Source organism: Hyla sarda, chromosome 1, assembly GCF_029499605.1.
Source record: "Hyla sarda isolate aHylSar1 chromosome 1, aHylSar1.hap1, whole genome shotgun sequence".
In the NCBI taxonomy this organism is placed as follows: Eukaryota; Metazoa; Chordata; class Amphibia; order Anura; family Hylidae; genus Hyla; species Hyla sarda.
Window position 1 is genome coordinate 470,614,817 of NC_079189.1, and position 24,510 is coordinate 470,639,326.

Sequence of the window (24,510 nt, forward strand, 5' to 3'; positions counted from 1 at the left end):
TACCACAACATTTTAAAGGGCTTGAAATGCATCAGTTCTACAGGGAACAACCAGTAAACATTTGCTATTAAAGGGATTTTTCAGGTTTTAATGATTAAGAGGATATCTACAAGATATTCTATTATACAGTGAATGGGCCCAGAAGCTATGCACCATTGATTGTGTAGTTGTGATGTCAGGTTACTGCTGCTAAGGTCCCATTGAAGTTGTAGCTAATCAACTATTTCATTCTAGAAAATCACTTTACTGGTTTAAAGGGGTACTCCGGTGAAAAAAAAATTCTAAATCAACTAGTGCCAGAAAGTTAAAGATTTGTTAATGACTTCCCTTACCCTTCCAGTACTTTTAAGCAGCTGTGTGCTACTGAGGAAATTCTTTTCTTTTTGAATCTCTTTTTTGTCTTGTCCACAGTGCTCTCTGATGACACATGATGCCCGTATCATGAACTGTCCAGAGCAGGAAAAATCCCCATTTCAAACCTATGCTGCTCTGGACAGTTCCTGACACGGACAGAGGTATCAGCAGAGAGAACTGTGGACAAGAAAAAAAAGAAATTCATGAAGAAAATAATTTCCTCTGTAGCATACAGCTGCTAAAAAGTACTGGAAGGGTAGAAGTCATTTACAAATCTGTTTAACTTTCTGGCACCAGTTGATTAAAAAAAAAAAATGTTTCCACCAGAGTACCCCTTTAAATAAAGACTAGATATTTACATTACAGTGCTGGGTACAAAACAAACATTCCTGGACAGTTTTTTGTTGCTTGTCCGTGCACCTGGACTTATTAACCTGCCTGCAGAAGCCTATGGAACCACATTCTTATGCCTCTAATAAGCTGTATTGGCTTTCTTTTTTATCTATTTATCATTGTGTTTTGTCAAGAATCATGAGTGGTTTGGTCTGTGTATTCTATTTTAAAGTTCTATATACAACATTTTACATGTATAAGCGTATCTGTCGTTTGCAAAAATGTTTTATATAATGTAGATAATACTATTATATGCATATTTGCAATATACATTGGTTAAAAAAAAATTATATTTTGGGGTGAAAAAACGCTGCCCTTGTAGATATTGCCTGGAGCCAAAATACAGGAGATGAGGGCAGGAAAAGCAGAGCTCTGTGCAGGCTCCTGGCTTTTCAATCATCCTGCTTTGTGAGCAGAGCCCTGCTTGTCCTTTGTATACAGAGCCCTGCTTGTCCTCAGAGTACAGAGCCATGCTTGTCCTCAGTGTACAGAGCCCTGCTTGTCCTCAGTGCACAGAGCCCTGCTTGTCCTCAGTGCACAGAGCCCTGCCTGTCCTCAGTGTACAGAGCCCTGCTTGTCCTCACTGTACAGAGTCCTTCTTGTCCTCAGTGTAGAGAGCCCTGCTTGTCGTCAGTGCACAGAACCCTGCTTGTCCTCAGTGCACAGAGCCCTGCTTGTCCTCAGTATACAGAGCCCTGCTTGTCCACAGAGCACAGGGCCCTGCTTGTCCTCACTGCACAGAACCCCGTTTGTCCTCAGTGTACGGAGCCCTGCTTATCCTAAGTGTACAGAGCCCTGCTTGTCCTCAATGTAAAGAGCCCTGCTTGTCCTAGGTGTACAGAGCCCTGCTTGTCCTCAGTGTACAGAGCCCTGCTTGTCCTCAGTGTACAGAGCCCTGCTTGTCCTCAGTGTACAGAGCCCTGCTTGTCCTCAGTGTGCAGAGCCCTGCTTGTCCACAGTGTACAGAGCCCTGCTTGTCCTCAGTGTACAGAGCCCTGCTTGTCCTCAGTGCACAGAACCCTACTTGTCCTCAGTGTACAGCGCCCTGCTTGTCCTCAGTGCACAGAGCCCTGCTTGTCCTGCCCATGCTTCTTTATCTACATTCTATAAAACATTTTTTTGCAAATGACAGGTACACTTTAAAGATCTTATCCAGATATTTTTAGTTGTGTGACACTAGCCAACATGGTAAAAGCCTTTAATACAAATATAAAAATCCAATTCATGCTCTGGCTTTAAATACTTTATGTTCCGTTTACTTCAAAAATACAGTTTTCAGCTGGACTCCAAATGCATTATATCACTGACTCTTTTTCAGTCACTGAAGAACGATGTGTGACGCTTTTAAAGCTGAGTCGTGTGTGCAAAGTATCATCACTTAATGCATTATCAAGTCTTGATAGTATTTTCATCTTAAACTTTCTAAAATCTTGGCCCATAATAACATACAAAATGGGATTTATACAGCTATTGGCACTAGCAAGAGCAGTGACAATTGGCATGCCAGTCCTGAACAAGGAGTCTGGAAAAATATGATGATATAGCTCTAAAATGTGCAGAATATGATATGGTGACCAGCAGATGAAGAATGCCACAATAATGGTAAATATGATCTTAAATGGTTTTCCAGACTTTGCCATTCTATTTTTTTTGAGCTTGAATACAATTATAGAGTAACTTACAGTAATAAGTATGAGAGGGATTAAATATCCAAACGCAAATCGGACCATGGCCATCACAACATGTATTTTTGTTTTACTATAGTGACCAAACATTTTATAGTTGTTAAAACATATGATTTTAGTGTCCCTCGATGCAGTGTCTCGAAAGATAAAAGATGGAGTGCTAAGGATAAATCCGACAACCCATGCGACCAAAGCAAAAAGACTGGCAAGTTTGGTGGAACGATGATTTTGAGACCAAACTGGTAAGATGACACTTATACAACGATCCAAACTAATGGTGGTTAAAAGAAGGATGCTGGTAAACATGTTCAGGAACAGAATAAATGAGTTCAGCTTGCACATGGCTTGCCCAAAAATCCAGTGATGATCCATTGCTGTATAGACAATAGTGAGAGGTAAGAACAAGGAGAACATGAAATCTGCTAGAGCCAGATTAAACAGCCAGATGGTGTTGACAGATTTCTTCATCTTGAATGCAATAATTCCAATCACGAGGCCATTTCCAATGATTCCTAATATACATACTGATGAATATAGTACAGAAGGTAGAATTTGTAGAGATGTTGTGCTAGATTCATTTTCAGTCTCTTTATCGATGACCCTAAGGGAATCATTGTCAAGATAATCCTCGTAGTGGTAGTCATAGTTGCTATTATTGGTGAAACTGTCATTCATTGTCTGAAAAATAAAATGAGATATGATAACTAATATAAGTACAGTTCATCAAAATTTTAGATTATTTCTAATGTGTAAGTTCTAAACTTGTATAGAGCAATTGTTTCCTTTTGATGATATTCTCTCCATGAATGTTACAAATAAAATATAAATGTGTTGGTCCTTCAAAAAAGTTTATTTTTGTCCGATTTCCCACTTTTTTTTAGCCTATGCTAAATCTTTTAAGACCTGTGTATCCTATTTAGAGTTCAGTTCATGGAAATGTAGAATGTCGAGAGTTTAGAAATTGTGGCCCTAACTTTATTGCTTAAAAAAAAAAAGTACATTAGTGCAACAAATTACGGTATATACGCTTCTTTCATTTTCAATACAAATGTAGCAGAGTTAATAGTCAGACTTTATGCATTGAAGCACTTAGTTAATACTCTACTTCTCCATTACCTCTACTACATTTGTACCTCTTATGCAAATTTATGCAAATTCTGATACTACATAATTAAAGTTTACCTGTCATTTCAAGCAATTTTTCAGGACAAGCTGCTCTGTTTACATGGAAACCAGCACTATTTCTGGCCATTATATAACTTGTATATGGTATTTTTAGGAGATTTTTGCTCTGTAGGCTTCATCTATCATTTTAAGATCTCCTAGATGTGGTGGGTGGAGCTTAATGTCTTTGGTGTATCACATACACTATAAACATAGAAGAGGACTTGTCTGTGCTGTCTTTTCGTCTCTCAGCAGCCTGTGTGTGTGTTCACAGGCCCATCCTCTCCTGACTCATGCCTCCTCCCCCATAGACTTGTATTGCTTGTAATTTGATTCCTGACTGAGCTGTAAGTCACAACCTGAGGAGACCAGTAAAAAAACTTTGCTGATATTCAAAGAGGGAGACAGACTCTCAGCATGAAGGGAGAGGGAAGAGGCTTGACATAAGTATAAAGAAGCATTTTTGTCTGATAAGATATAGTGCAAAGTTTCTTAAATTCTTAATTGGGTAATTCACACATCTAGTTAACATGCTATGACTCTGACTGTTAACTCTGCTACATCTGTATGTGCTGTATAGATTATAGATAAAATATGCATGGTTGCTAGGGGCAACACAAAAGAGACAATATTAGTAAATAAAATAAAAAAAGAAAGAAAGAAATTGTACTCACCAATTCCATTCAGCAATCTATGTGACAATATGGATGGATTGGGACACCTATATGTCCTGCAATAAAATAAAATAAAAAGTTAATTATTAGAGTAATGACATTCAAAGTAAGGGTTTGTTCACACAAGAAAAATATGTGCAGATTTAGTTTTACACTATATCACTCATAGGCATCTGAGAGCATTAAAAGCTGGAATCTGTGTTATCCCCTATGCCAGCCACTGTATAAAAGTTATGGCTGCAATATACATATTCCATCACAGCCCCAAGCATGTAAGGCAAGTTGTGCCAGGTCCTTGGCAGCAGCACTGTGCATATGTCAGCAAGTGGTTAAAGCTATATTCACAGATGGGATACTTTTTTGCAGAAATTTCTGTAAACAGGGTTGTTTCTGCATGTGCATAGATTTTCTAAGATGCATTCAGATGACTGCTAGAGTTACAGAAACATTCTGCAGGTTTCCTATACCCTTTTTTTTGTTGCTTATTAATGCAACTAAAATGAAGCATAATTTCTTACTAAAAACTGCATTGTACCTACTGCATAAACCTGTTACTATTTTAATAGTGGTGTATATGTGCACACTGTTTAGCTATGTGGTTAAAAAATATTCAGAGTCATTTATGGAAATATTTCTCTCTGGCATCTTTTTGTTATTGTAATTGTTATACTTTTACAGAAATAATAGTTTGGATCATTTTTAAGGGAGTGCTGGATATAGAATAACTAGTGGATGAATGTGAGTAGGATCACTGGGACCCTAACAGATTCCAAGACTGGAGAGGAATAAATGGACGAGCAGAACTCATGCGAGGTCAGCATTCCATACATTTTCTGTGGGGGTTTTCCAAGATTGCTAAGCTGCAGCGCCATTCATTTGGAAGATGTTTGTCGGACCCCCACCAATCTATTGTTTAATCCTTTTGATGATGAACATACCCCTTAACTTAATGTATTAATGCATTATGTTTTCTCCATAGCACATTGTTGACCTTTGGTTCATAATGCCCTTAGGGACCCCAGTTGTTTTTCATATGTCTAAAAATGTACTTGGAGCACATGCTTATATTGATATTGATTGTACAGACAGCCTTCAGTTTTTGAAGGGCTACATTTTTCTGCATGGTCACAACAGATTTCACTCTTTTACAATGCAAAAAGCCACAACAAAAATCTGGAATAAATTAACCACATATACATTACAATGCAGAATTGAAGATCTTCAACCTGCCCTAAAATCTGAACTTAAAATCTTCTTAACAATGTGTAAATGTTTTTCTTAGAATCCCCTTTACTTGAATGGTATTGTTCTTGATCAAATTTTGTATATTTTTAGTACAAACTGTTGCTAATCATCACACACATAGACTTTTAAAATGTTTGGTTGGGCCTGTTCACAGAACAGAACATTTATTTTACCAATAGCCCAAAAACATATGTATTACAATGTCCAAAATTTCTAAAAACTCTCACACTTAGTATCCCATAAAAAATATAAAACCACTGGCATAATCAACTTGAAATGATAGATAGAATACATTGTATTTGTATGAGTTAAATATTTAGCCGAAAGCAAGTGACATTCTAGAAAAAAAAATCCATAGACCTAAGTTAATTAAGATGCGCAAGTAGTCAGAGGTAACCTTTGAGAACTGTTCATAGTACATGTATTATATTTTGGCCTTCTGCTTGTCATTTTGCTTCACATCTCACATTTTTCTCTATTGAGAAATGCAGCTCACATTTTATGATTCCTAGAATAACACAGATTGCGAAAATTGTGTCCTTGGAAAAAAAAGAGCAGGTGGTGATAGATGGGAGCGAAAATAGGCAGGAAATGGGCACACTATTTATCTCAAAGTAGTAATGACACAATTTCTTTTAATGTAGTATGATGAAGGCATATTTCTCATTCTATTGTTTTCTGACCTTCAGATAGAGTCTGATTTCTAAATGAACAATTTATAGTTTAGATATAGACCTAATCTTGGACCCAAGCACAGTTGGCATGGAAATATTAAGGTAAAAATGTATTCTTAGCTTTATTTGTCATATGAATCAGCATAATCTTCTCATAGGATCACACAAAATCAGGTGAATATATGGCTGGAAACCTCACCAAGAAAAAGCTAGTCAGAAATTTCCTGACCTGGAAACATCATAGTCTTAAACAACATTGCACGCTGATAAAAACCCAATACTCTTAGTAAATTAGGCCCAAAGTGAAGTGTGAATTTATGCAGAATTTGTGTTACAACCTCGTGTGAAAAGCTGGTGACCTCACATTATACATTCTAGAATATACACTGCTCAAAAAAAAATAGAGGGAACACTAAGAGAACACATCCTACATCTGAATGAGTGAACTAATCGTATGAAATACTTTAGTCTTTACATAGTTGAATATGCTGACAACAAAATCACATGTAGGTTTGGAGTCACACTCAAAATCAAAGTGGAAAACCCCACTACAGGCTGATCCAACTTTGATGTAATGTCCTTAAAACAAGTCAAAATGAGTCTCAGTAATTTGTGAGTCCACATGCCCTTATGACCTCCCTACAATGCCTGGGCATGCTCCTGATGAGTGTTACGCCGAGCGCTCCGGGTCCCCGCTCCTCCCCGGAGCGCTCGCTACACTCTCGCTACTGCAGCGCTCCGGTCAGATCCACTGACCCGGTGCGCTGCGATACCGCCTCCAGCCGGGATGCGATTCGCGATGCGGGTGGCGCCCGCTCGCGATGCGCACCCCGGCTCCCGTACCTGACTCGCTCTCCGTCGGTCCTGTCCCGGCGCGCGCGGCCCCGCTCCCTAGGGCGCGCGCGCGCCGGGTCTCTGCGATTTAAAGGGCCACTGCGCCGCTGATTGGCGCAGTGGTTCTAATTAGTGTGTTCACCTGTGCACTCCCTATTTATACCTCACTTCCCCTGCACTCCCTCGCCGGATCTTGTTGCCATTGTGCCAGTGAAAGCGTTCCCTTGTGTGTTCCTAGCCTGTGTTCCAGACCTCCTGCCGTTGCCCCTGACTACGATCCTTGCTGCCTGCCCCGACCTTCTGCTACGTCCGACCTTGCTTCTGTCTACTCCCTTGTACCGCGCCTATCTTCAGCAGTCAGAGAGGTTGAGCCGTTGCTAGTGGATACGACCTGGTCACTACCGCCGCAGCAAGACCATCCCGCTTTGCGGCGGGCTCTGGTGAAAACCAGTAGTGACTTAGAACCGGTCCACTAGCACGGTCCACGCCAATCCCTCTCTGGCACAGAGGATCCACCTCCTGCCAGCCGGCATCGTGACAGTAGATCCGGCCATGGATCCCGCTGAAGTTCCTCTGCCAGTTGTCGCCGACCTCACCACGGTGGTCGCCCAGCAGTCACAACAGATAGCGCAACAAGGCCACCAGCTGTCTCAACTGACCGTGATGCTACAGCAGCTACTACCACAGCTTCAGCAATCATCTCCTCCGCCAGCTCCTGCACCTCCTCCGCAGCGAGTGGCCGCTTCAGGCCTACGACTATCCTTGCCGGATAAATTTGATGGGGACTCTAAATTTTGCCGTGGCTTTCTTTCTCAATGTTCCCTGCACTTGGAGATGATGTCGGACCAGTTTCCTACTGAAAGGTCTAAGGTGGCTTTCGTAGTCAGCCTTCTGTCTGGAAAAGCTCTGTCATGGGCCACACCGCTCTGGGACCGCAATGACCCCGTCACTGCCTCTGTACACTCCTTCTTCTCGGAAATTCGAAGTGTCTTTGAGGAACCTGCCCGAGCCTCTTCTGCTGAGACTGCCCTGTTGAACCTGGTCCAGGGTAATTCTTCCGTTGGCGAGTACGCCGTACAATTCCGTACTCTTGCTTCAGAACTATCCTGGAATAATGAGGCCCTCTGCGCGACCTTTAAAAAAGGCCTATCCAGCAACATTAAAGATGTTCTGGCCGCACGAGAAATTCCTGCTAACCTACATGAACTCATTCATCTAGCCACTCGCATTGACATGCGTTTTTCCGAAAGGCGTCAGGAGCTCCGCCAGGATATGGACTTTGTTCGCACGAGGCGTTTTTTCTCCCCGGCTCCTCTCTCCTCTGGTCCCCTGCAATCCGTTCCTGTGCCTCCCGCCGTGGAGGCTATGCAGGTCGACCGGTCTCGCCTGACACCTCAAGAGAGGACACGACGCCGCATGGAGAATCTCTGCCTGTACTGTGCCGGTACCGAACACTTCCTGAAGGATTGTCCTATCCGTCCTCCCCGCCTGGAAAGACGTACGCTGACTCCGCACAAAGGTGAGACAGTCCTTGATGTCAACTCCGCTTCTCCACGTCTTACTGTGCCTGTGCGGATATCTGCCTCTACCTTCTCCTTCTCTACTATGGCCTTCTTGGATTCCGGATCTGCAGGAAATTTTATTTTGGCCTCTCTCGTCAACAGGTTCAACATCCCGGTGACCAGTCTCACCAGACCCCTCTACATCAATTGTGTTAACAATGAAAGATTGGACTGTACCATACGTTTCCGCACGGAGCCCCTCCTAATGTGCATCGGACCTCATCACGAGAAAATTGAGTTTTTGGTCCTCCCCAATTGCACTTCCGAAATTCTCCTTGGACTACCCTGGCTTCAACACCATTCCCCAACCCTGGATTGGTCCACTGGGGAGATCAAGAGTTGGGGCCCCTCTTGTTTCAAGGACTGCCTTAAACCGGCTCCCAGTACTCCTTGCCGTGACCCTGTGGTTCCCCCTGTAACCGGTCTCCCTAAGGCCTATATGGACTTTGCGGATGTTTTTTGCAAAAAACAAGCTGAGACTCTACCTCCTCACAGGCCTTATGACTGTCCTATTGACCTCCTCCCGGGCACTACTCCACCCCGGGGCAGAATTTATCCTCTCTCTGCCCCAGAGACTCTTGCTATGTCTGAGTACATCCAGGAAAATTTAAAAAAGGGCTTTATCCGCAAATCCTCCTCTCCTGCCGGAGCCGGATTTTTCTTTGTGTCCAAAAAAGATGGCTCCCTACGTCCTTGCATTGACTACCGCGGTCTTAATAAAATCACGGTAAAGAACCGCTACCCCCTACCTCTCATCTCTGAACTCTTTGATCGCCTCCAAGGTGCCCACATCTTTACCAAACTGGACTTAAGAGGTGCTTATAATCTCATCCGCATCAGAGAGGGGGATGAATGGAAAACGGCATTTAACACTAGAGATGGACACTTTGAGTATCTGGTCATGCCCTTTGGCCTGTGCAACGCCCCTGCCGTCTTCCAAGACTTTGTTAATGAAATTTTTCGTGATCTCTTATATTCCTGTGTTGTTGTATATCTGGACGATATCCTGATTTTTTCTGCCAATCTAGAAGAACACCGCCAGCATGTCCGCATGGTTCTTCAGAGACTTCGTGACAATCAACTTTATGCCAAAATGGAGAAATGTCTGTTTGAATGTCAATCTCTTCCTTTCCTAGGATACTTGGTCTCTGGCCAGGGACTACAAATGGATCCAGACAAACTCTCTGCCGTCTTAGATTGGCCACACCCCTCCGGACTCCGTGCTATCCAACGTTTTTTGGGGTTCGCCAATTATTACAGACAATTTATTCCACATTTTTCCACCATTGTGGCTCCTATCGTGGCTTTAACCAAAAAGAATGCCAATCCTAAATCATGGCCTCCTCAAGCGGAAGACGCCTTTAAACAGCTCAAGTCTGCCTTTTCTTCGGCTCCCGTGCTCTCCAGACCTGATCCATCTAAACCCTTCCTATTGGAGGTTGATGCCTCCTCTGTAGGAGCTGGAGCGGTCCTTCTACAAAAAAATTCTTCCGGGCATGCTGTTACTTGTGGTTTTTTTTCTAGGACCTTCTCTCCGGCGGAGAGGAACTACTCCATCGGGGATCGAGAGCTTCTAGCCATTAAATTAGCACTTGAGGAATGGAGGCATCTGCTGGAGGGATCAAGATTTCCAGTTATTATTTACACCGATCACAAGAACCTCTCCTATCTCCAGTCTGCCCAACGGCTGAATCCTCGCCAGGCCAGGTGGTCTCTGTTCTTTGCCCGATTTAATTTTGAAATTCACTTTCGGCCTGCCGATAAGAACATTAGGGCCGATGCTCTCTCTCGTTCCTCGGATGCCTCGGAAGTAGAGCTCTCTCCGCAACACATCATTCCTCCTGACTGCCTGATCTCCACTTCTCCAGCCTCCATCAGGCAAACTCCTCCAGGGAAGACCTTCGTCTCTCCACGCCAACGCCTCGGAATCCTCAAATGGGGTCACTCCTCCCATCTCGCAGGTCATGCGGGCATCAAGAAATCCGTGCAACTCATCTCTCGTTTCTATTGGTGGCCGACTCTGGAGACGGATGTTGTGGATTTTGTGCGAGCCTGCACTGTCTGTGCCCAGGATAAGACTCCTCGCCAGAAGCCCGCTGGTCTTCTTCATCCTCTGCCTGTCCCCGAACAGCCTTGGTCTCTGATTGGTATGGACTTTATTACAGACTTACCCCCATCCCGTGGCAACACTGTTGTTTGGGTGGTCGTTGATCGATTCTCCAAGATGGCACATTTCATCCCTCTTCCTGGTCTTCCTTCAGCGCCTCAGTTGGCAAAACAATTTTTTGTACACATTTTTCGTCTTCACGGGTTGCCCACGCAGATCGTCTCGGATAGAGGCGTCCAATTCGTGTCAAAATTCTGGAGGGCTCTCTGTAAACAACTCAAGATTAACCCCTTAAGGACACAGCCCATTTTCACCTCTAGGACGCAGCCCTTTTTTGCACATCTGACCACTGTCCCTTTAAACATTAATAACTCTGGAATGCTTTTACTTATCAATCTGATTCCGAGATTGTTTTTTCGTGACATATTCTACTTTAACATAGTGGTAAATTTTTGTGGTAACTTGCATCCTTTCTTGGTGAAAAATCCCAAAATTTGATGAAAAAATTGAAAATTTAGCATTTTTCTAACTTTGAAGCTCTCTGTTTGTAAGGAAAATTGATATTCCAAATATTATTTTTTTTGGATTCACATATACAATATGTCTACTTTATATTTTAATCATAAAATTGACATGTTTTTACTTTTGGAAGACACCAGAGGGCTTCAAAGTTCAGCAGCAATTTTACAATTTTTCACAAAATTTTCAAACTCGCTATTTTTCATGGACCAGTTCAGGTTTGAAGTGGATTTGAAGGGTCTTCATATTAGAAATACCCCATAAATGACCCCATTACAAAAACTGCACCCCCAAAGTATTCAAAATGACATTCAGTAAGTGTTTTAACCCTTTAGGTGTTTCACGGTAAAAGCAGCAAAGTGAAGGAGAAAATTCAAAATCTTCATTTTTTACACTTGCATGTTCTTGTAGACCCAATTTTTGAATTTTTACAAGGGGTAAAAGGATAAAATTTATACTTGAATTTGTAGCCCAATTTCTCTCGAGTAAGCACATACCTCATATGTCTATGTAAATTGTTCGGCGGGCGCAGTAGAGGGCTCAGAAGCGAAGGAGCGACAAGGGGATTTTGGAGAGTACGTTTTTCTGAAATGGTTTTTTGGGGGCATGTTGCATTTAGGAAGCCCCTATGGTGCCAAAACAGCAAATAAAAAAAACATGGCATACCATTTTGGAAACTAGACCCCTTGAGGAACGTAAAAAGGAATTAAGTGAGCCTTAATACCCCACAGGTGTTTCATGACTTTTGCATATGTAAAAAAAAAAAAAAAAATTTCACTAAAATGTGTGTTTCCCCCCACATTTTTGCAAGGGTTAATAGCAGAAAATACCCCCCAAAATTTGTAACCCCATCTCTTCTGAGTATGGAGGTACCCCATAAGTTGACCTGAAGTGCATTACGGGCGAACTACAATGCTCAGAAGAGAAGGAGTCATATTTGGCTTTTTGAGAGCAAATTTTGCTCGGGGGGCATGTCGCATTTAGGAAGCCCCTATGGTGCCAGGACAGCAAAAAAAACGACATGGCATACCATTTTGGAAACTAGACTCCTTGAGGAACGTAACAAGGGATAAAGTGAACCTTAATACCCCACAGGTGTTTCACGACTTTTGCATATGTAAAAAAAATAATTTTTTTTTTACCAAAAATGCTTGGTTTGGCAAAAATTTAACATTTTAAAAAAAGGTAATAGCAGAAAATACCCCCCAACATTTGAAGCCCAATTTCTCCCGATTCAGAAGACACCCAATATGGGGATGAAAAGTGCTCTGCTGGCGCACTACAGGTCTCAGAAGAGAAGGAGTCTCATTTGGCTTTTTGGAAGCAAATTTTGCTCTGGGGGCATGCCGCATTTAGGAAGCACCTATGGTGCCAGGACAGAAAAAAAAAAAACACATGGCATACCATTTTGGAAACTAGACCCCTTGGGGAACGTAACAAGGGGTAAAGTGAACCTTAATACCCCACAGGTGTTTCACGACTTTTGCATATGTAAAAAAAAAAATATTTTTTTTACACTAAAATGCTTGTTTTCCCCCAAATTTTACATTTTTACAAGGGATAATAGCAGAAAATACCCCCCAAAATTTGTAACCCCATCTCTTCTGAGTATGGAAATACCCAATAAGTGGACGTGAAGTGCACTGGGGGCGAACTACAATGCTCAGAAGAGAAGGAGCATCATTGAGCTTTTGGAGAGAGAATTTGGCCATGTGCATTTCCAAAGCCCCCCGTGGTGCCAGAACAGTGGACCCCCCACATGTGACCCCATTTTTAAAACTACACCCCTCACGGAAGGTAATAAGGGGTGCAGGGAGAATTTACACCCCACTGGCATTTGACGTATCTTTGGAACAGTGGGCTGTGTAAATTAAAAATTTTATTTTTCATTTTCACAGACCCCTGTTTCAAAGATCTGTCAGACACCTGTGGGGTGTAAATGCTCACTGTACCCCTTGTTACATTCCGTGAGGGGCGTAGTTTCCAAAATGGGGTCACATGTTGGTATTTATTGTTTTGCACTTATGTCAGAACCACTGTAAAATCAGCCACCCCTGTGCAAATCACCAATTTAGACCTCAAATTTACATGGTGCACTCTCCCTTCTGAGCCTTGTTGTGCGTCCCCAGAACACTTTGCGCCCACATATGGGGTATCTCCGTCCTCAGGAGAAAATGCGTTACAAACTTTGGAGGCTTTTTTTCTTTTACCGCTTGTGAAATTTTAAAGTATGGGGCAACACCAGTATGTTAGTGTACAAAAATGTTTTTTTTTTTACACTAACATGCTGGTGTAGACCCCAACTTTACCTTTTCATAAGGGGTAAAAGGAGAAAAAGCCCCCCAAAATTTGTTAGGCAATTTCTCCCGAGTACGGCGATACCCCATATGTGGCCCTAAACTGTTGCCTTGAAATACGCCAGGGCTCCAAAGTGAGAGCGCCATGTGCATTTGAGGCCCAAATTAGGGATTTGCATAGGGGTGGACATAGGGGTATTCTAAGCCAGTGATTCCCAAACAGGGTGCCTCCAGCTGTTGCTAAACTCCCAGCATGCTTGGACAGTCAATGGCTGTCCGGAAATGCTGGGAGTTTTTGTTTTGCAACAGCTGGAGGTTCCGTTTTGGAAACACTGCTGTAGGATACGTTTTTCATTTTTATTGGGGGGGAAGGGGTGGTGGTGGTGGGGGGGGGGCAGTGTACGTGTGTATATGTAGTGTTTTACTCTTTATTTTATGTTAGTGTAGTGTAGTGTTTTTAGGTTACATTCACACTGACGGCGGATTACACTGAGTCTCCCGCTAGGAGTTTGAGCTGCGGCTGCTGCAGCTCAAACCTGAAGCAGGGAATTCACTGTAATCCGCCGCCAGTGTGAATGTAACCTGTACATTCACATGGGAGGGGGAGGGCAAAACTACAACTCCCAGCATGCACTGACAGAACGTGCATGCTGGGAGTTGTAGTTTTGCAACAGCTGGAGGCACACTGGAAAATACTGAGTTGGGTAATAGAACCTATTACCTAACTCGGTATTTCCCAACCAGTGTGCCTCCAGCTGTTGCAGAACTACAACTCTCAGCATGTACTGATTGCCAAAGAGAATGCTGGGAGATGTAGTTATGCAACAGCTGGATGCACGCAAGTACAACTCCCAGCATGCCGAGACAGCCATTTGCTGTTCCTGAATGCTGGGAGTTGTAGTTTTGCAAGATTTAGAGGGGTTCAGGCTGGAGATCACTGACAGTGGTCTCTAAACTGTGGCCCTCCAGATGTTGCAAAACTACAAATCTCAGCATGCTAAGACAGCAAACTGCTGTCTGAGCATGCTGGGAGTTGTAGTTTTGTAATATCTGGAGGGCTACAGTTTAGAGACCACTGTCAGTGATCTCTAGCCTGAACCCCTCTAAATCTTGCAAAACTACAACTCCCAGCATGCCAACACAGCAAACAGCTGTCAAGGCATGGTGGGAGTTGTAGTTTTGCAACATCTGGAGGGCGACAGTTTAGAGACCACTCTCTAAACTGTCGCCCTGCAGATGTTGCTAGGCAACAGACTCTGCACACGCGGCGTCATACTTACCTCCACCGCCGCCGTGATCACAGCCGCCGCCGCCGCCGGGTAAGTGATCGCCGCCGCCGCCGCTACTGCACGGTTCCCCCCGCTGTGCCCGGACACCGATGGGCGGGCATAGCGCGGGGAACCGAACTTTAACCCCCCCGCCCCCAGTCTTCTATTGGTCGGCCGCTCCGCCGATCAATAGCAGGGATAGGAGGGGTGGCAACCCTGCCACCTCACTCCTATCTCTTCAAGGGGGATCGAGGGTGTCTTGGACACCCCCGATCCCCCTTATTTTATCGCGGCGCCGCGATTGATGGGCAGGGGGAGAGCGCTCCCCCTGCAAACACCATAGATGCCGTGATCAGACTGATCACGGCATCTATGGGGTTAATGCTGCCGGGACCGGCGCGATTGCGGCCCCGGCAGCTGCGGTGGGACTCCGGCTGTGATTGACAGCTGAGTCCCACCCGCGATCTCCTGCGCTGCCCGCGGCAGAGCAGGAGATCGCTTGGACGTATGCATACGTCCATTTGCGCGAACGTGTAATTCGCCTGGACGTATGCATACGTCCAATAGCGGGAAGGGGTTAAATTAAACTTTTCTTCTGCATATCATCCTCAATCCAATGGGCAAGTAGAAAGAATTAACCAGGTCCTGGGTGATTATTTACGGCATTTTGTTTCCTCCCGCCAGGATGACTGGGCAGATCTTCTACCATGGGCCGAATTCTCGTATAACTTCAGAGTCTCTGAATCTTCCTCCAAATCCCCATTTTTCGTGGTGTACGGCCGTCACCCTCTTCCCCCCCTCCCTACTCCCTTGCCCTCTGGTTTGCCCGCTGTGGATGAAATATCTCGTGATCTTTCCACCATATGGAAAGAGACCCAAAATTCTCTCTTACAGGCTTCATCACGCATGAAGAAGTTTGCTGATAAGAAAAGAAGAGCTCCCCCCATTTTTTCTCCTGGAGACAAGGTATGGCTCTCCACTAAATATGTCCGCTTCCGTGTCCCTAGCTACAAATTGGGACCACGCTATCTTGGTCCTTTCAAAATTTTGTGCCAGATTAATCCTGTCTCTTACAAACTTCTTCTTCCTCCTTCTCTTCGTATTCCTAATGCCTTTCACGTTTCTCTTCTTAAACCACTCATCATCAACCGTTTCTCTCCCAAACTTGTTTCTCCCACTCCTGTTTCCGGCTCCTCGGACATCTTCTCCGTAAAGGAGATACTGGCCTCCAAGAAGGTCAGAGGGAAAACTTTTTTTTTGGTCGATTGGGAGGGTTGTGGTCCTGAAGAGAGATCCTGGGAACCTGAGGACAATATCCTAGACAAAAGTCTGCTCCTCAGGTTCTCAGGCTCTAAGAAGAGGGGGAGACCCAAGGGGAGGGGTACTGTTACGCCGAGCGCTCCGGGTCCCCGCTCCTCCCCGGAGCGCTCACTACACTCTCGCTACTGCAGCGCTCCGGTCAGATCCACTGACCCGGTGCGCTGCTATACCGCCTCCAGCCGGGATGCGATTCGCGATGCGGGTGGCGCCCGCTCGCGATGCGCACCCCGGCTCCCGTACCTGACTCGCTCTCCATCGGTCCTGTCCCGGCGCGCGCGGCCCCGCTCCCTAGGGCGCGCACGCGCCGGGTCTCTGCGATTTAAAGGGCCACTGCGCCGCTGATTGGCGCAGTGGTTCTAATTAGTGTGTTCACCTGTGCACTCCCTATTTATACCTCACTTCCCCTGCACTCCCTCGCCGGATCTTGTTGCCATTGTGCCAGTGAAAGCGTTCCCTTGTGTGTTCCTAGCCTGTGTTCCAGACCTCCTGCCGTTGCCCCTGACTACGATCCTTGCTGCCTGCCCCGACCTTCTGCTACGTCCGACCTTGCTTCTGTCTACTCCCTTGTACCGCGCCTATCTTCAGCAGTCAGAGAGGTTGAGCCATTGCTAGTGGATACGACCTGGTCACTACCGCCGCAGCAAGACCATCCCGCTTTGCGGCGGGCTCTGGTGAAAACCAGTAGTGACTTAGAACCGGTCCACTAGCACGGTCCACGCCAATCCCTCTCTGGCACAGAGGATCCACCTCCTGCCAGCCGGCATCGTGACAATGAGGTGGCGGGTGGTCTCCTGAGGGATGTTCTCCCAGACCAGGACTAAAGCATCTGCCAACTCCTGGACAGTCTGTGGTGCAATGTGGCATTGGTGGATGGAGAGATGGTGGATGGAGAGCGACCACAATATAGTTACTTTTGACTTAAAATGTAGAAAACAAAGACAGGCGGGGAAGGCAAAAACATATAACTTTAAAAAGGCAAACTTCCCTGGGCTGAGGGCTGCACTACAGGACATAGACTGGGGGGAGGTGTTGTCAAATACTGATACAGAAGGTAAATGGGACATCTTTAAATCAACTCTAAATAACTATACAGCTAAATATATACCAAAGGGAAACAAATATAAACGATTAAAACTAAATCCTACATGGCTGACAAATGATGTTAAAAGAGCAATAAACAACAAAAAAATAGCCTTCAAAAAATACAAATCTGATGGGTCAGCGATAACATTTAAACAGTACAAAGAGCTTAATAAAATCTGTAAAAATGTAATAAAAACAGCTAAAATTCAAAACGAGAGACAGGTGGCCAAAGAAAGCAAAACTAATCCTAAATATTTTTTTAGATATATAAATGCAAAAAAAAACAAGGACAGAGCATGTAGGACCCCTTAATAATGATAATGGGGAGGTTGTCACAGGCGATCAAGAGAAAGCGGAGCTAGTGAATGGGTTCTTTAGTTCTGTATACACTATGGAAAAAGGAGCTGACATTGGCCAGGTCAGTGCTGGTAACACATCATGTAATGTACTGAACTGGCTTAATGTAGAGATGGTACAAGGTAAGTTAAGTGATATAAATGTAAGCAAATCTCCAGGGCCAGATGGATTGCACCCAAGAGTTCTTAGAGAGGTAAGTTCAGTAATATCTGTACCCCTGTTCATGATATTTAGAGATTCTCTGGTGTCTGGTATTGTGCCAAGGGACTGGCGCAAGGCGAATGTGGTGCCAATCTTCAAAAAGGGCTCTAGGTCTTCCCCAGGAAACTATAGACCGGTAAGTTTAACGTGCATTGTGGGTAAATTGTTTAAAGGACTTATAAGGGATTACATACAGGAATACATAGGGGGTAATTGTATTATAAGTGATAACCAGCATGGGTTTACTAAGGATAGAAGTTGTCAAACCAATCTAATTTGCTTTTATGAAGAGGTGTGAGTAGAAGCCTTGACAGAGGAATGGCTGTGGATATAGTGTTTCTGGATTTTGCTAAAGCATTTGATACTGTCCCTCATAGACATCTGACAGGTAAGTTAAGGTCTTTGGGTTTGGAAATTTTAGTTTGTAACTGGATTGAACACTGGCTCATGGATCGTACCCAGAGAGTGGTGGTCAATGATTCGTACTCTGATTGGTCCCCGGTTATTAGTGGTGTACCCCAAGGTTCAGTACTGGGCCCGCTGTTGTTTAATTTATTTATCAATGATATAGAGGATGGTATTAACAGCTCTGTTTCTATCTTTGCAGATGACATCAAGCTTTGTAGCACGGTACAGTCTATAGAGGATGTGCATAAGTTACAGGATGACTTGGATAGACCAAGTGTCTGGGCATCCACTTGGCAAATGAGGTTCAATGTGGATAAATGTAAAGTTATGCATCTGGGTACTAATAACCTGCATGCATCGTATGTCTTAGGGGGGATTAAACTGTCAGAGTCACTGGTAGAGAAGGATCTGGGTGTACTTGTAGATCACAGACTACAGAATAGCATGCAATGTCAGGCTGCTGCTTCCAAAGCCGGCAGGATATTGTCGTGTATCAAAAGAGGCATGGACTCAAGGGACAGGGACATAATACTCCCCCTTTATAAAGCATTGGTACGGCCTCACCTGGAATATGCTGTTCAGTTTTGGGCACCTGTCCATAAAAGGGACACTGCGGAGTTGGAAAGGGTGCAGAGACGCGCGACTAAACTAATATGGGGCATGGAACTTCTTAGCTATGAGGAGCGATTAAAGGAGTTACAATTGTTTCGTCTTGAGAAGAGACGTTTAACCCCTTAAGGACGCAGGACGTAAATGTACGTCCTGGTGCGGTGGTACTTAACGCACCAGGACGTACATTTACGTCCTAAGCATAACCGCGGGCATCGGAGCGATGCCCGTGTCATGCACGGCTGATCCCGGCTGCTGATCGCAGCCAGGGACCCGCCGGAAATGGCCGACGCCCGCGATCTCGCGGGCGTCCGCCATTAACCCCTCAGGTGCCGGGATCAATACAGATCCCGGCATCTGCGGCAGTGCGCGATTTGAATGAATGATCGGATCGCCCGCAGCGCTGCTGCGGGGATCCGATCATTCATAACTCCGCACGGAGTTCCCCTCTCCTGCCTCCGTCCGGCTCCCGACGTCTCCTGCTCTGGTCTGTGATCGAGCAGACCAGAGCAGAAGATGACCGAAAACACTGATCTGTTCTATGTCCTATACATAGAACAGATCAGTGTTAGCAATCATGGTATTGCTATGAATAGTCCCCTATGTGGACTATTCAACTGTAAAAAAAAAATGTTAAAAAATGTAAAAGTAAAAGTAAAAAAAAAGTGAAAAATCCCCTCCCCCAATAAAAAAGTAAAACGTCCGTTTTTTCCTATTTTACCCCCAAAAAGCGTAAAAAAAAATTTTTATACACATATTTGGTATTGCCGCATGCATAAATATCCGAACTATTAAAATAAAATGTTAATGATCCCGTACGGTGAACGGCGCGAACGAAAAAAAAAAAAAAGTCCAAAATTCCTACTTTTTTAATACATTTTATAAAAAAAAATTATAAAAAATGTATTAAAAGTTTTTTATAAGCAAATGTGGTATCAAAAAAAAGTACAGATCATGGTGCAAAAAATGAGCCCCCATACCACCGCTTATACGGAAAAATAAAAAAGTTATAGGTCATCAAAATAAAGGGATTATAAAAGTACTAATTTGGTTAAAAAGTTTGTGATTTTTTTTAAGCGCAACAATAATCGAAAAGTATGTAATAATGGGTATCATTTTAATCGTATTGACCCTCAGAATAAAGAACACACATCATTTTTACCATAAATAGTACGGCGTGAAAACGAAATCTTCCAAAATTAGCAAAATTGTGATTTTCGTTTTCATTTCCCCACAAAAATAGTGTTTTTTGGTTGCGCCATACATTTTATGATATAATGAGTTATGTCATTACAAAGGACAACTGGTCGCGCAAAAAACAAGCCCTCATACTAGTCTGTGGATGAAAATATAAAAGAGTTATGATTTTTAGAAGGCGAGGAGGAAAAAATGAAAACGTAAAAATTAAGAGGGCTTAAGGCCAAAATGGGCTGAGTCCTTAAGGGGTTAAGGGGGGATATGATAAACGTATATAAGTATATTAATGGCCCATACAAAAAATATGGAGAAAAACTGTTCCAGGTTAAACCCCCCCAAAGGACGAGGGGGCACTCCCTCCGTCTGGAGAAGAAAAAGTTTAGTCTCAAGGGGCGACACGCCTTCTTTACCGTGAGGACTGTGAATTTATGGAACGGTCTACCTCGGGAACTGGTCACAGCAGGAACAATTAACAGCTTTAAAACAGGATTAGATACATTCCTGGAACAAAATAACATTAATGCTTATGAAGAAATATAAAATCCCATCCCTTCCCCAATATCCCGCCACACCCCTACCCCTTAATTCCCTGGTTGAACTTGATGGACATATGTCTTTTTTCGACCGTACTATCTATGTAACTATGTAACTATGATGTCCCAGATGTGCTCAATTGGATTCAGGTCTGGGGAACGGCGGGCCAGTCCATAGCATCATTGCCTTCCTCTTGCAGGAACTGCTGACACACTCCAGCCACATGAGGTCTAGGAACCAAGGACCAACCACACCAGCATATGGTCTCACAAGGGGTCTGAGGATCTCATCTCGGTACCTAATGACAGTCAGGCTACCTCTGGCAAGCACATGGAAGGCTGTAGGGTTCCCAAAGAAATGTCACCCCACACCATTACTGACCCACCGCAAAACTGGTCATTCTGGAAGATGTTGCAGACTCTGTCACGTCTGTTACATGTGCCCAGTGTGAACCTGCTTTCATCTGTGAAGAGCACAGGGTGTCAGTTGTGAATTTGCCAATCTTGGTGTTCTCTGGCAAATCCCAAACTTCCTGCTTGGTGTTGGGCTGTAAGCCCAACCCCCACCAGTGGACGTTGGGCGCTCATACCACCCTCATGGAGTCTGTTCCTGACTGTTTGAGTTGATAGATGCACATTTGTGGCCTGCTGGAGGTCATTTTGCAGGGCTCTGGCAGTGCTCCTCCTGCTCCTCCTTGCACAAAGGCTGAGGTAGCGGTCCTACTGCTGGGTTGTTGCCCTCCTACAGCCTCCTCCACATCTCCTGATGTACTGGCCTGTCTTCTGGTAGTGCCTCCATGCTCTGGACACTATGCTGACAGACACAGCAAACCTTCTTGCTACAGCTCGCATTGATGTGCCATCCTGGATGAGCTGCACTACCTGAGCCACTTGTGTGGGTTGTAGACTCCGTCACATGCTACCACTAGAGTGAAATCCCCGCCAGCATTAAAAAGTGACCAAAACATCAGCCAGGAAGCATAGGAACTGAGAAGTAGTCACCACCTGCAGAACCATTCCTTTATTGGGGGTGTCTTGCTAATTACCTATAATTTCCACTGGTTGTCTGTTCCATTTGCACAACAGCATGTGAAATTGATTGTCAATCAGTGTTGCTTCCTGAGTGGACCGTGTGATTTCACAGAAGTGTGATTGACTTGGAGTTACATTGTGTTGTTTAAGTGTTCCCTTTATTTTTTGTGCAGTGTATTCAGTTTTGAAATATGTTAAGAAACAACACAAATGTGAACCTGGGGCTTTGTAATTCACCTGCACATCTTGCAATGGCTTTGAATTCATAGAGCTCAGCCTAGTTTCTCTGTAAATGTTAAGGAAGGAAATTGGGTCAATCTTAGCATGAGCCTCTACTCATTACAGGCTTCACAGAAGCCACATCAACCACCACAGTGGTATATTTCTTAAATAAACAGTATGGTTTAATGGATGTTTTAAAACATTTATTTATATTTATTAATCATATTTAGGCCTTCAATCAGTTTTAACCTCTATAACCAGCATATGTTGGGCATTAAAGACCAAGCATCTTTCCATTTTCGTTTTATTTCTGCATTCTTAAATTGTTTTGTGTTGTTTTTTTTCCTTTTAATGTAACTGTATGAGGGTTTCTTCTATTGTATTAAGGTAATTCTTACCAACTTCTTTGATGAGTAATGGCCCCTGTTGTGCAGAGTTGAAGAAGATGCTGTTTTGTTAAATATGTTTACTTTGTTATTATGTAACTTGTTATATTATGCTATTTAGTATTGAACCCATATGTTATGGATTAATTATAGAGCCTCCCATCAAAAAAAGCTCCTTGTTATGTTTTTTATGTAGCTTTATTGCTGCATACTTCATGCTATGTGCATTGTTAACATCTGTAAGTCCTTATTGGTCTGTGCTTTTTTTTTTTTGCCTTTGCATACTACTTTGGGGGCCTGTGAACATCAGTCAGTCTACATTGGTTGGGCTTTCTTTATCTGCATATTACTTTGTGGTCTGAAGTATTTCCAATATTGGATGATATCTGTTTCATAATTTTGATATTGTTAATAAAAACAGATTAACCAAAAAAATAAATCAGCAATTTTTTAAGTTATTTACTGTGCAGTATAAATAACATTATGTTTATACATATTGCTATGGCTTAGTATAAATTGGAAAATACAATATACAGTGGGACTCAGTTACTAATGTTGTTGGTGTATATTGTGGTTTGTTGTTTTTGCTACAACAAGAAAAAAAAAGTGGTTTCAAATGACAGGAGGTGCTCAACCCCAAATGCAGTTGTGCATATATACTGGGGGAGCAGATCCTGCCCTTGTGGTTTATTGCTAAGGGCAATCCCCAGCATAAAATGCAACAATGGGGGATGCCTGCAGCAGAACACAAGTACCACAATGGCATCCTACACCCGATGAAAAGTGTGGATGTGTAACATGTAGAATAATACATAAATTTAGGTACAGTACTGTGGTAGATTTAAACAATAACATATGACTAACCCTCAAAATTGTGTAAAAAATTGAGACATTAGCCAATATATCCTTAGATGAAAGACATATCTGAGCCCGCACACCAATGCCAAGGTTTCTCAAGTGGCACAGGACCTAACACCAAACCCACCTGTGCCGTATGGACAATACCAGGGGCCACTTGAAAAACCTTGGCATTGGTGTGCGGGCTCAGGTATGTCCTTTATATAAGGATGTACTGGCTAATGTCTTAATTTTAACATCATTTTGAGAGTCATATGTCACTGTTTACATCTACCACAGTAGTGCACCTACATTTATGTATTATTCTATATGTTACACAGCCACACCTTTTATCTGGTGTAGGATGCCATTGTGACACTTGTAGAATGCTGCAGGCATCCCCATTATAAGCATTTTATGCTGGGGATCGCCCTTAGTAATGGACCACAAGCGCAGGATCTGCTCCCCCAGCATAAATGCACAACTGCATTTGGGGTTGAGCATTTCCTGCCATTTGAAACCAAATTTTTCCCTTGTTGTTAAAATCTTGTACTTGGAGGTGTATAAACTCCAAATCTAATGCACCTTAATCACTATTATAGTAGTGATACAGCATTTTGGTGCACATGTGAGGCCGGCAACACATCGGCCTACTTGGGTGGGGCTCATAGCCTTCCTCCCTCCTCCCATTGTATGTGTGCTTAGCCACACTGGAGGTAACTGGGAGCAGGCTGTGAGTCAGACCTAATGCAGCTGTAATTGCCCACTGGCCACTGGTATTGCCTATATGGCACAGGTAGGTTTAGTGTTAGGTCCTGTGCCACTTGAGAAACCTTGGTGTTGGTGTGCAGGGTCAGGTATGTCCTTCATATAAGGATATACTGGCGAATGTCTCAATTTTAACATTATTTTGAGGGTTAGTCATATGTTAGTGCACCTAACTTCATGTATTTTTTTGGTTTATTCCCTCCTAATTTTCCGTAGTCATTTACTAATGTGGCACAGATTTTGGCACACATGGTTTTCTGGCGCATTATGTCATCAATAAAGCCGCCAGGGAAAACTTTGTTCAGACGCTCATCTGGAACTTTCTTAACTTATTTATTTATATTAAAAATGTTAAATTAGCATTATTCCACCTTGCTTGAGGGTGGCACAGATAATCCCAACCATTTTGGACATTTTTCCTACTTGAAATTGATTTTCTGACCAGTCTCTGAGCTCTACAGGCAGTTCTTTGCACTTATGTATTGTTTTTGCTCTGATATACATTGTCAGTTGTGAGACCTTATATAGACAGGGCTGAGTATTTCCAAATCATGTCCAATCACCCAAATTTACCACAGGGGATGCCAGTCAAGGTGTAGAAACATCTCAAACATCAGCATCAAGAAAAATGGGAGCAACCAGAGCTCAATTTCAAGTCTGAGTACTTATGTCTATGAAAAATTTAGCTTTTTTTTTTTTTTTTTTCATTTTGCTGTTAAATGTTCATCATGTGGTATTGAGTGTGGATTGATGGGGAAAGCTCTTTTTTATGTATCAAAAG

The 24,510-nt window shown here is 43.4% G+C and overlaps 1 protein-coding gene across 3 annotated transcripts in view; it reads right to left on the minus strand.

Moving 5' to 3' along the window:
* Positions 1-607: 607 nt before the first annotated feature.
* The window catches only part of CMKLR1 (chemerin chemokine-like receptor 1), a 52,733-nt gene continuing 28,830 nt past the window's right edge, over positions 608-24,510 (minus strand). For all 3 annotated transcript variants that reach the window (XM_056536769.1, XM_056536776.1, XM_056536785.1), the window contains 2 exons: positions 4,271-4,326; positions 608-3,110 (listed from right to left, as the gene is read on the minus strand). In XM_056536769.1, the coding sequence (XP_056392744.1) occupies positions 2,043-3,110; positions 4,271-4,279 (1,077 nt within the window). In that variant the 5' untranslated portion in view covers positions 4,280-4,326 and the 3' untranslated portion in view covers positions 608-2,042. The remainder of the gene's footprint in view (positions 3,111-4,270; positions 4,327-24,510) is intronic.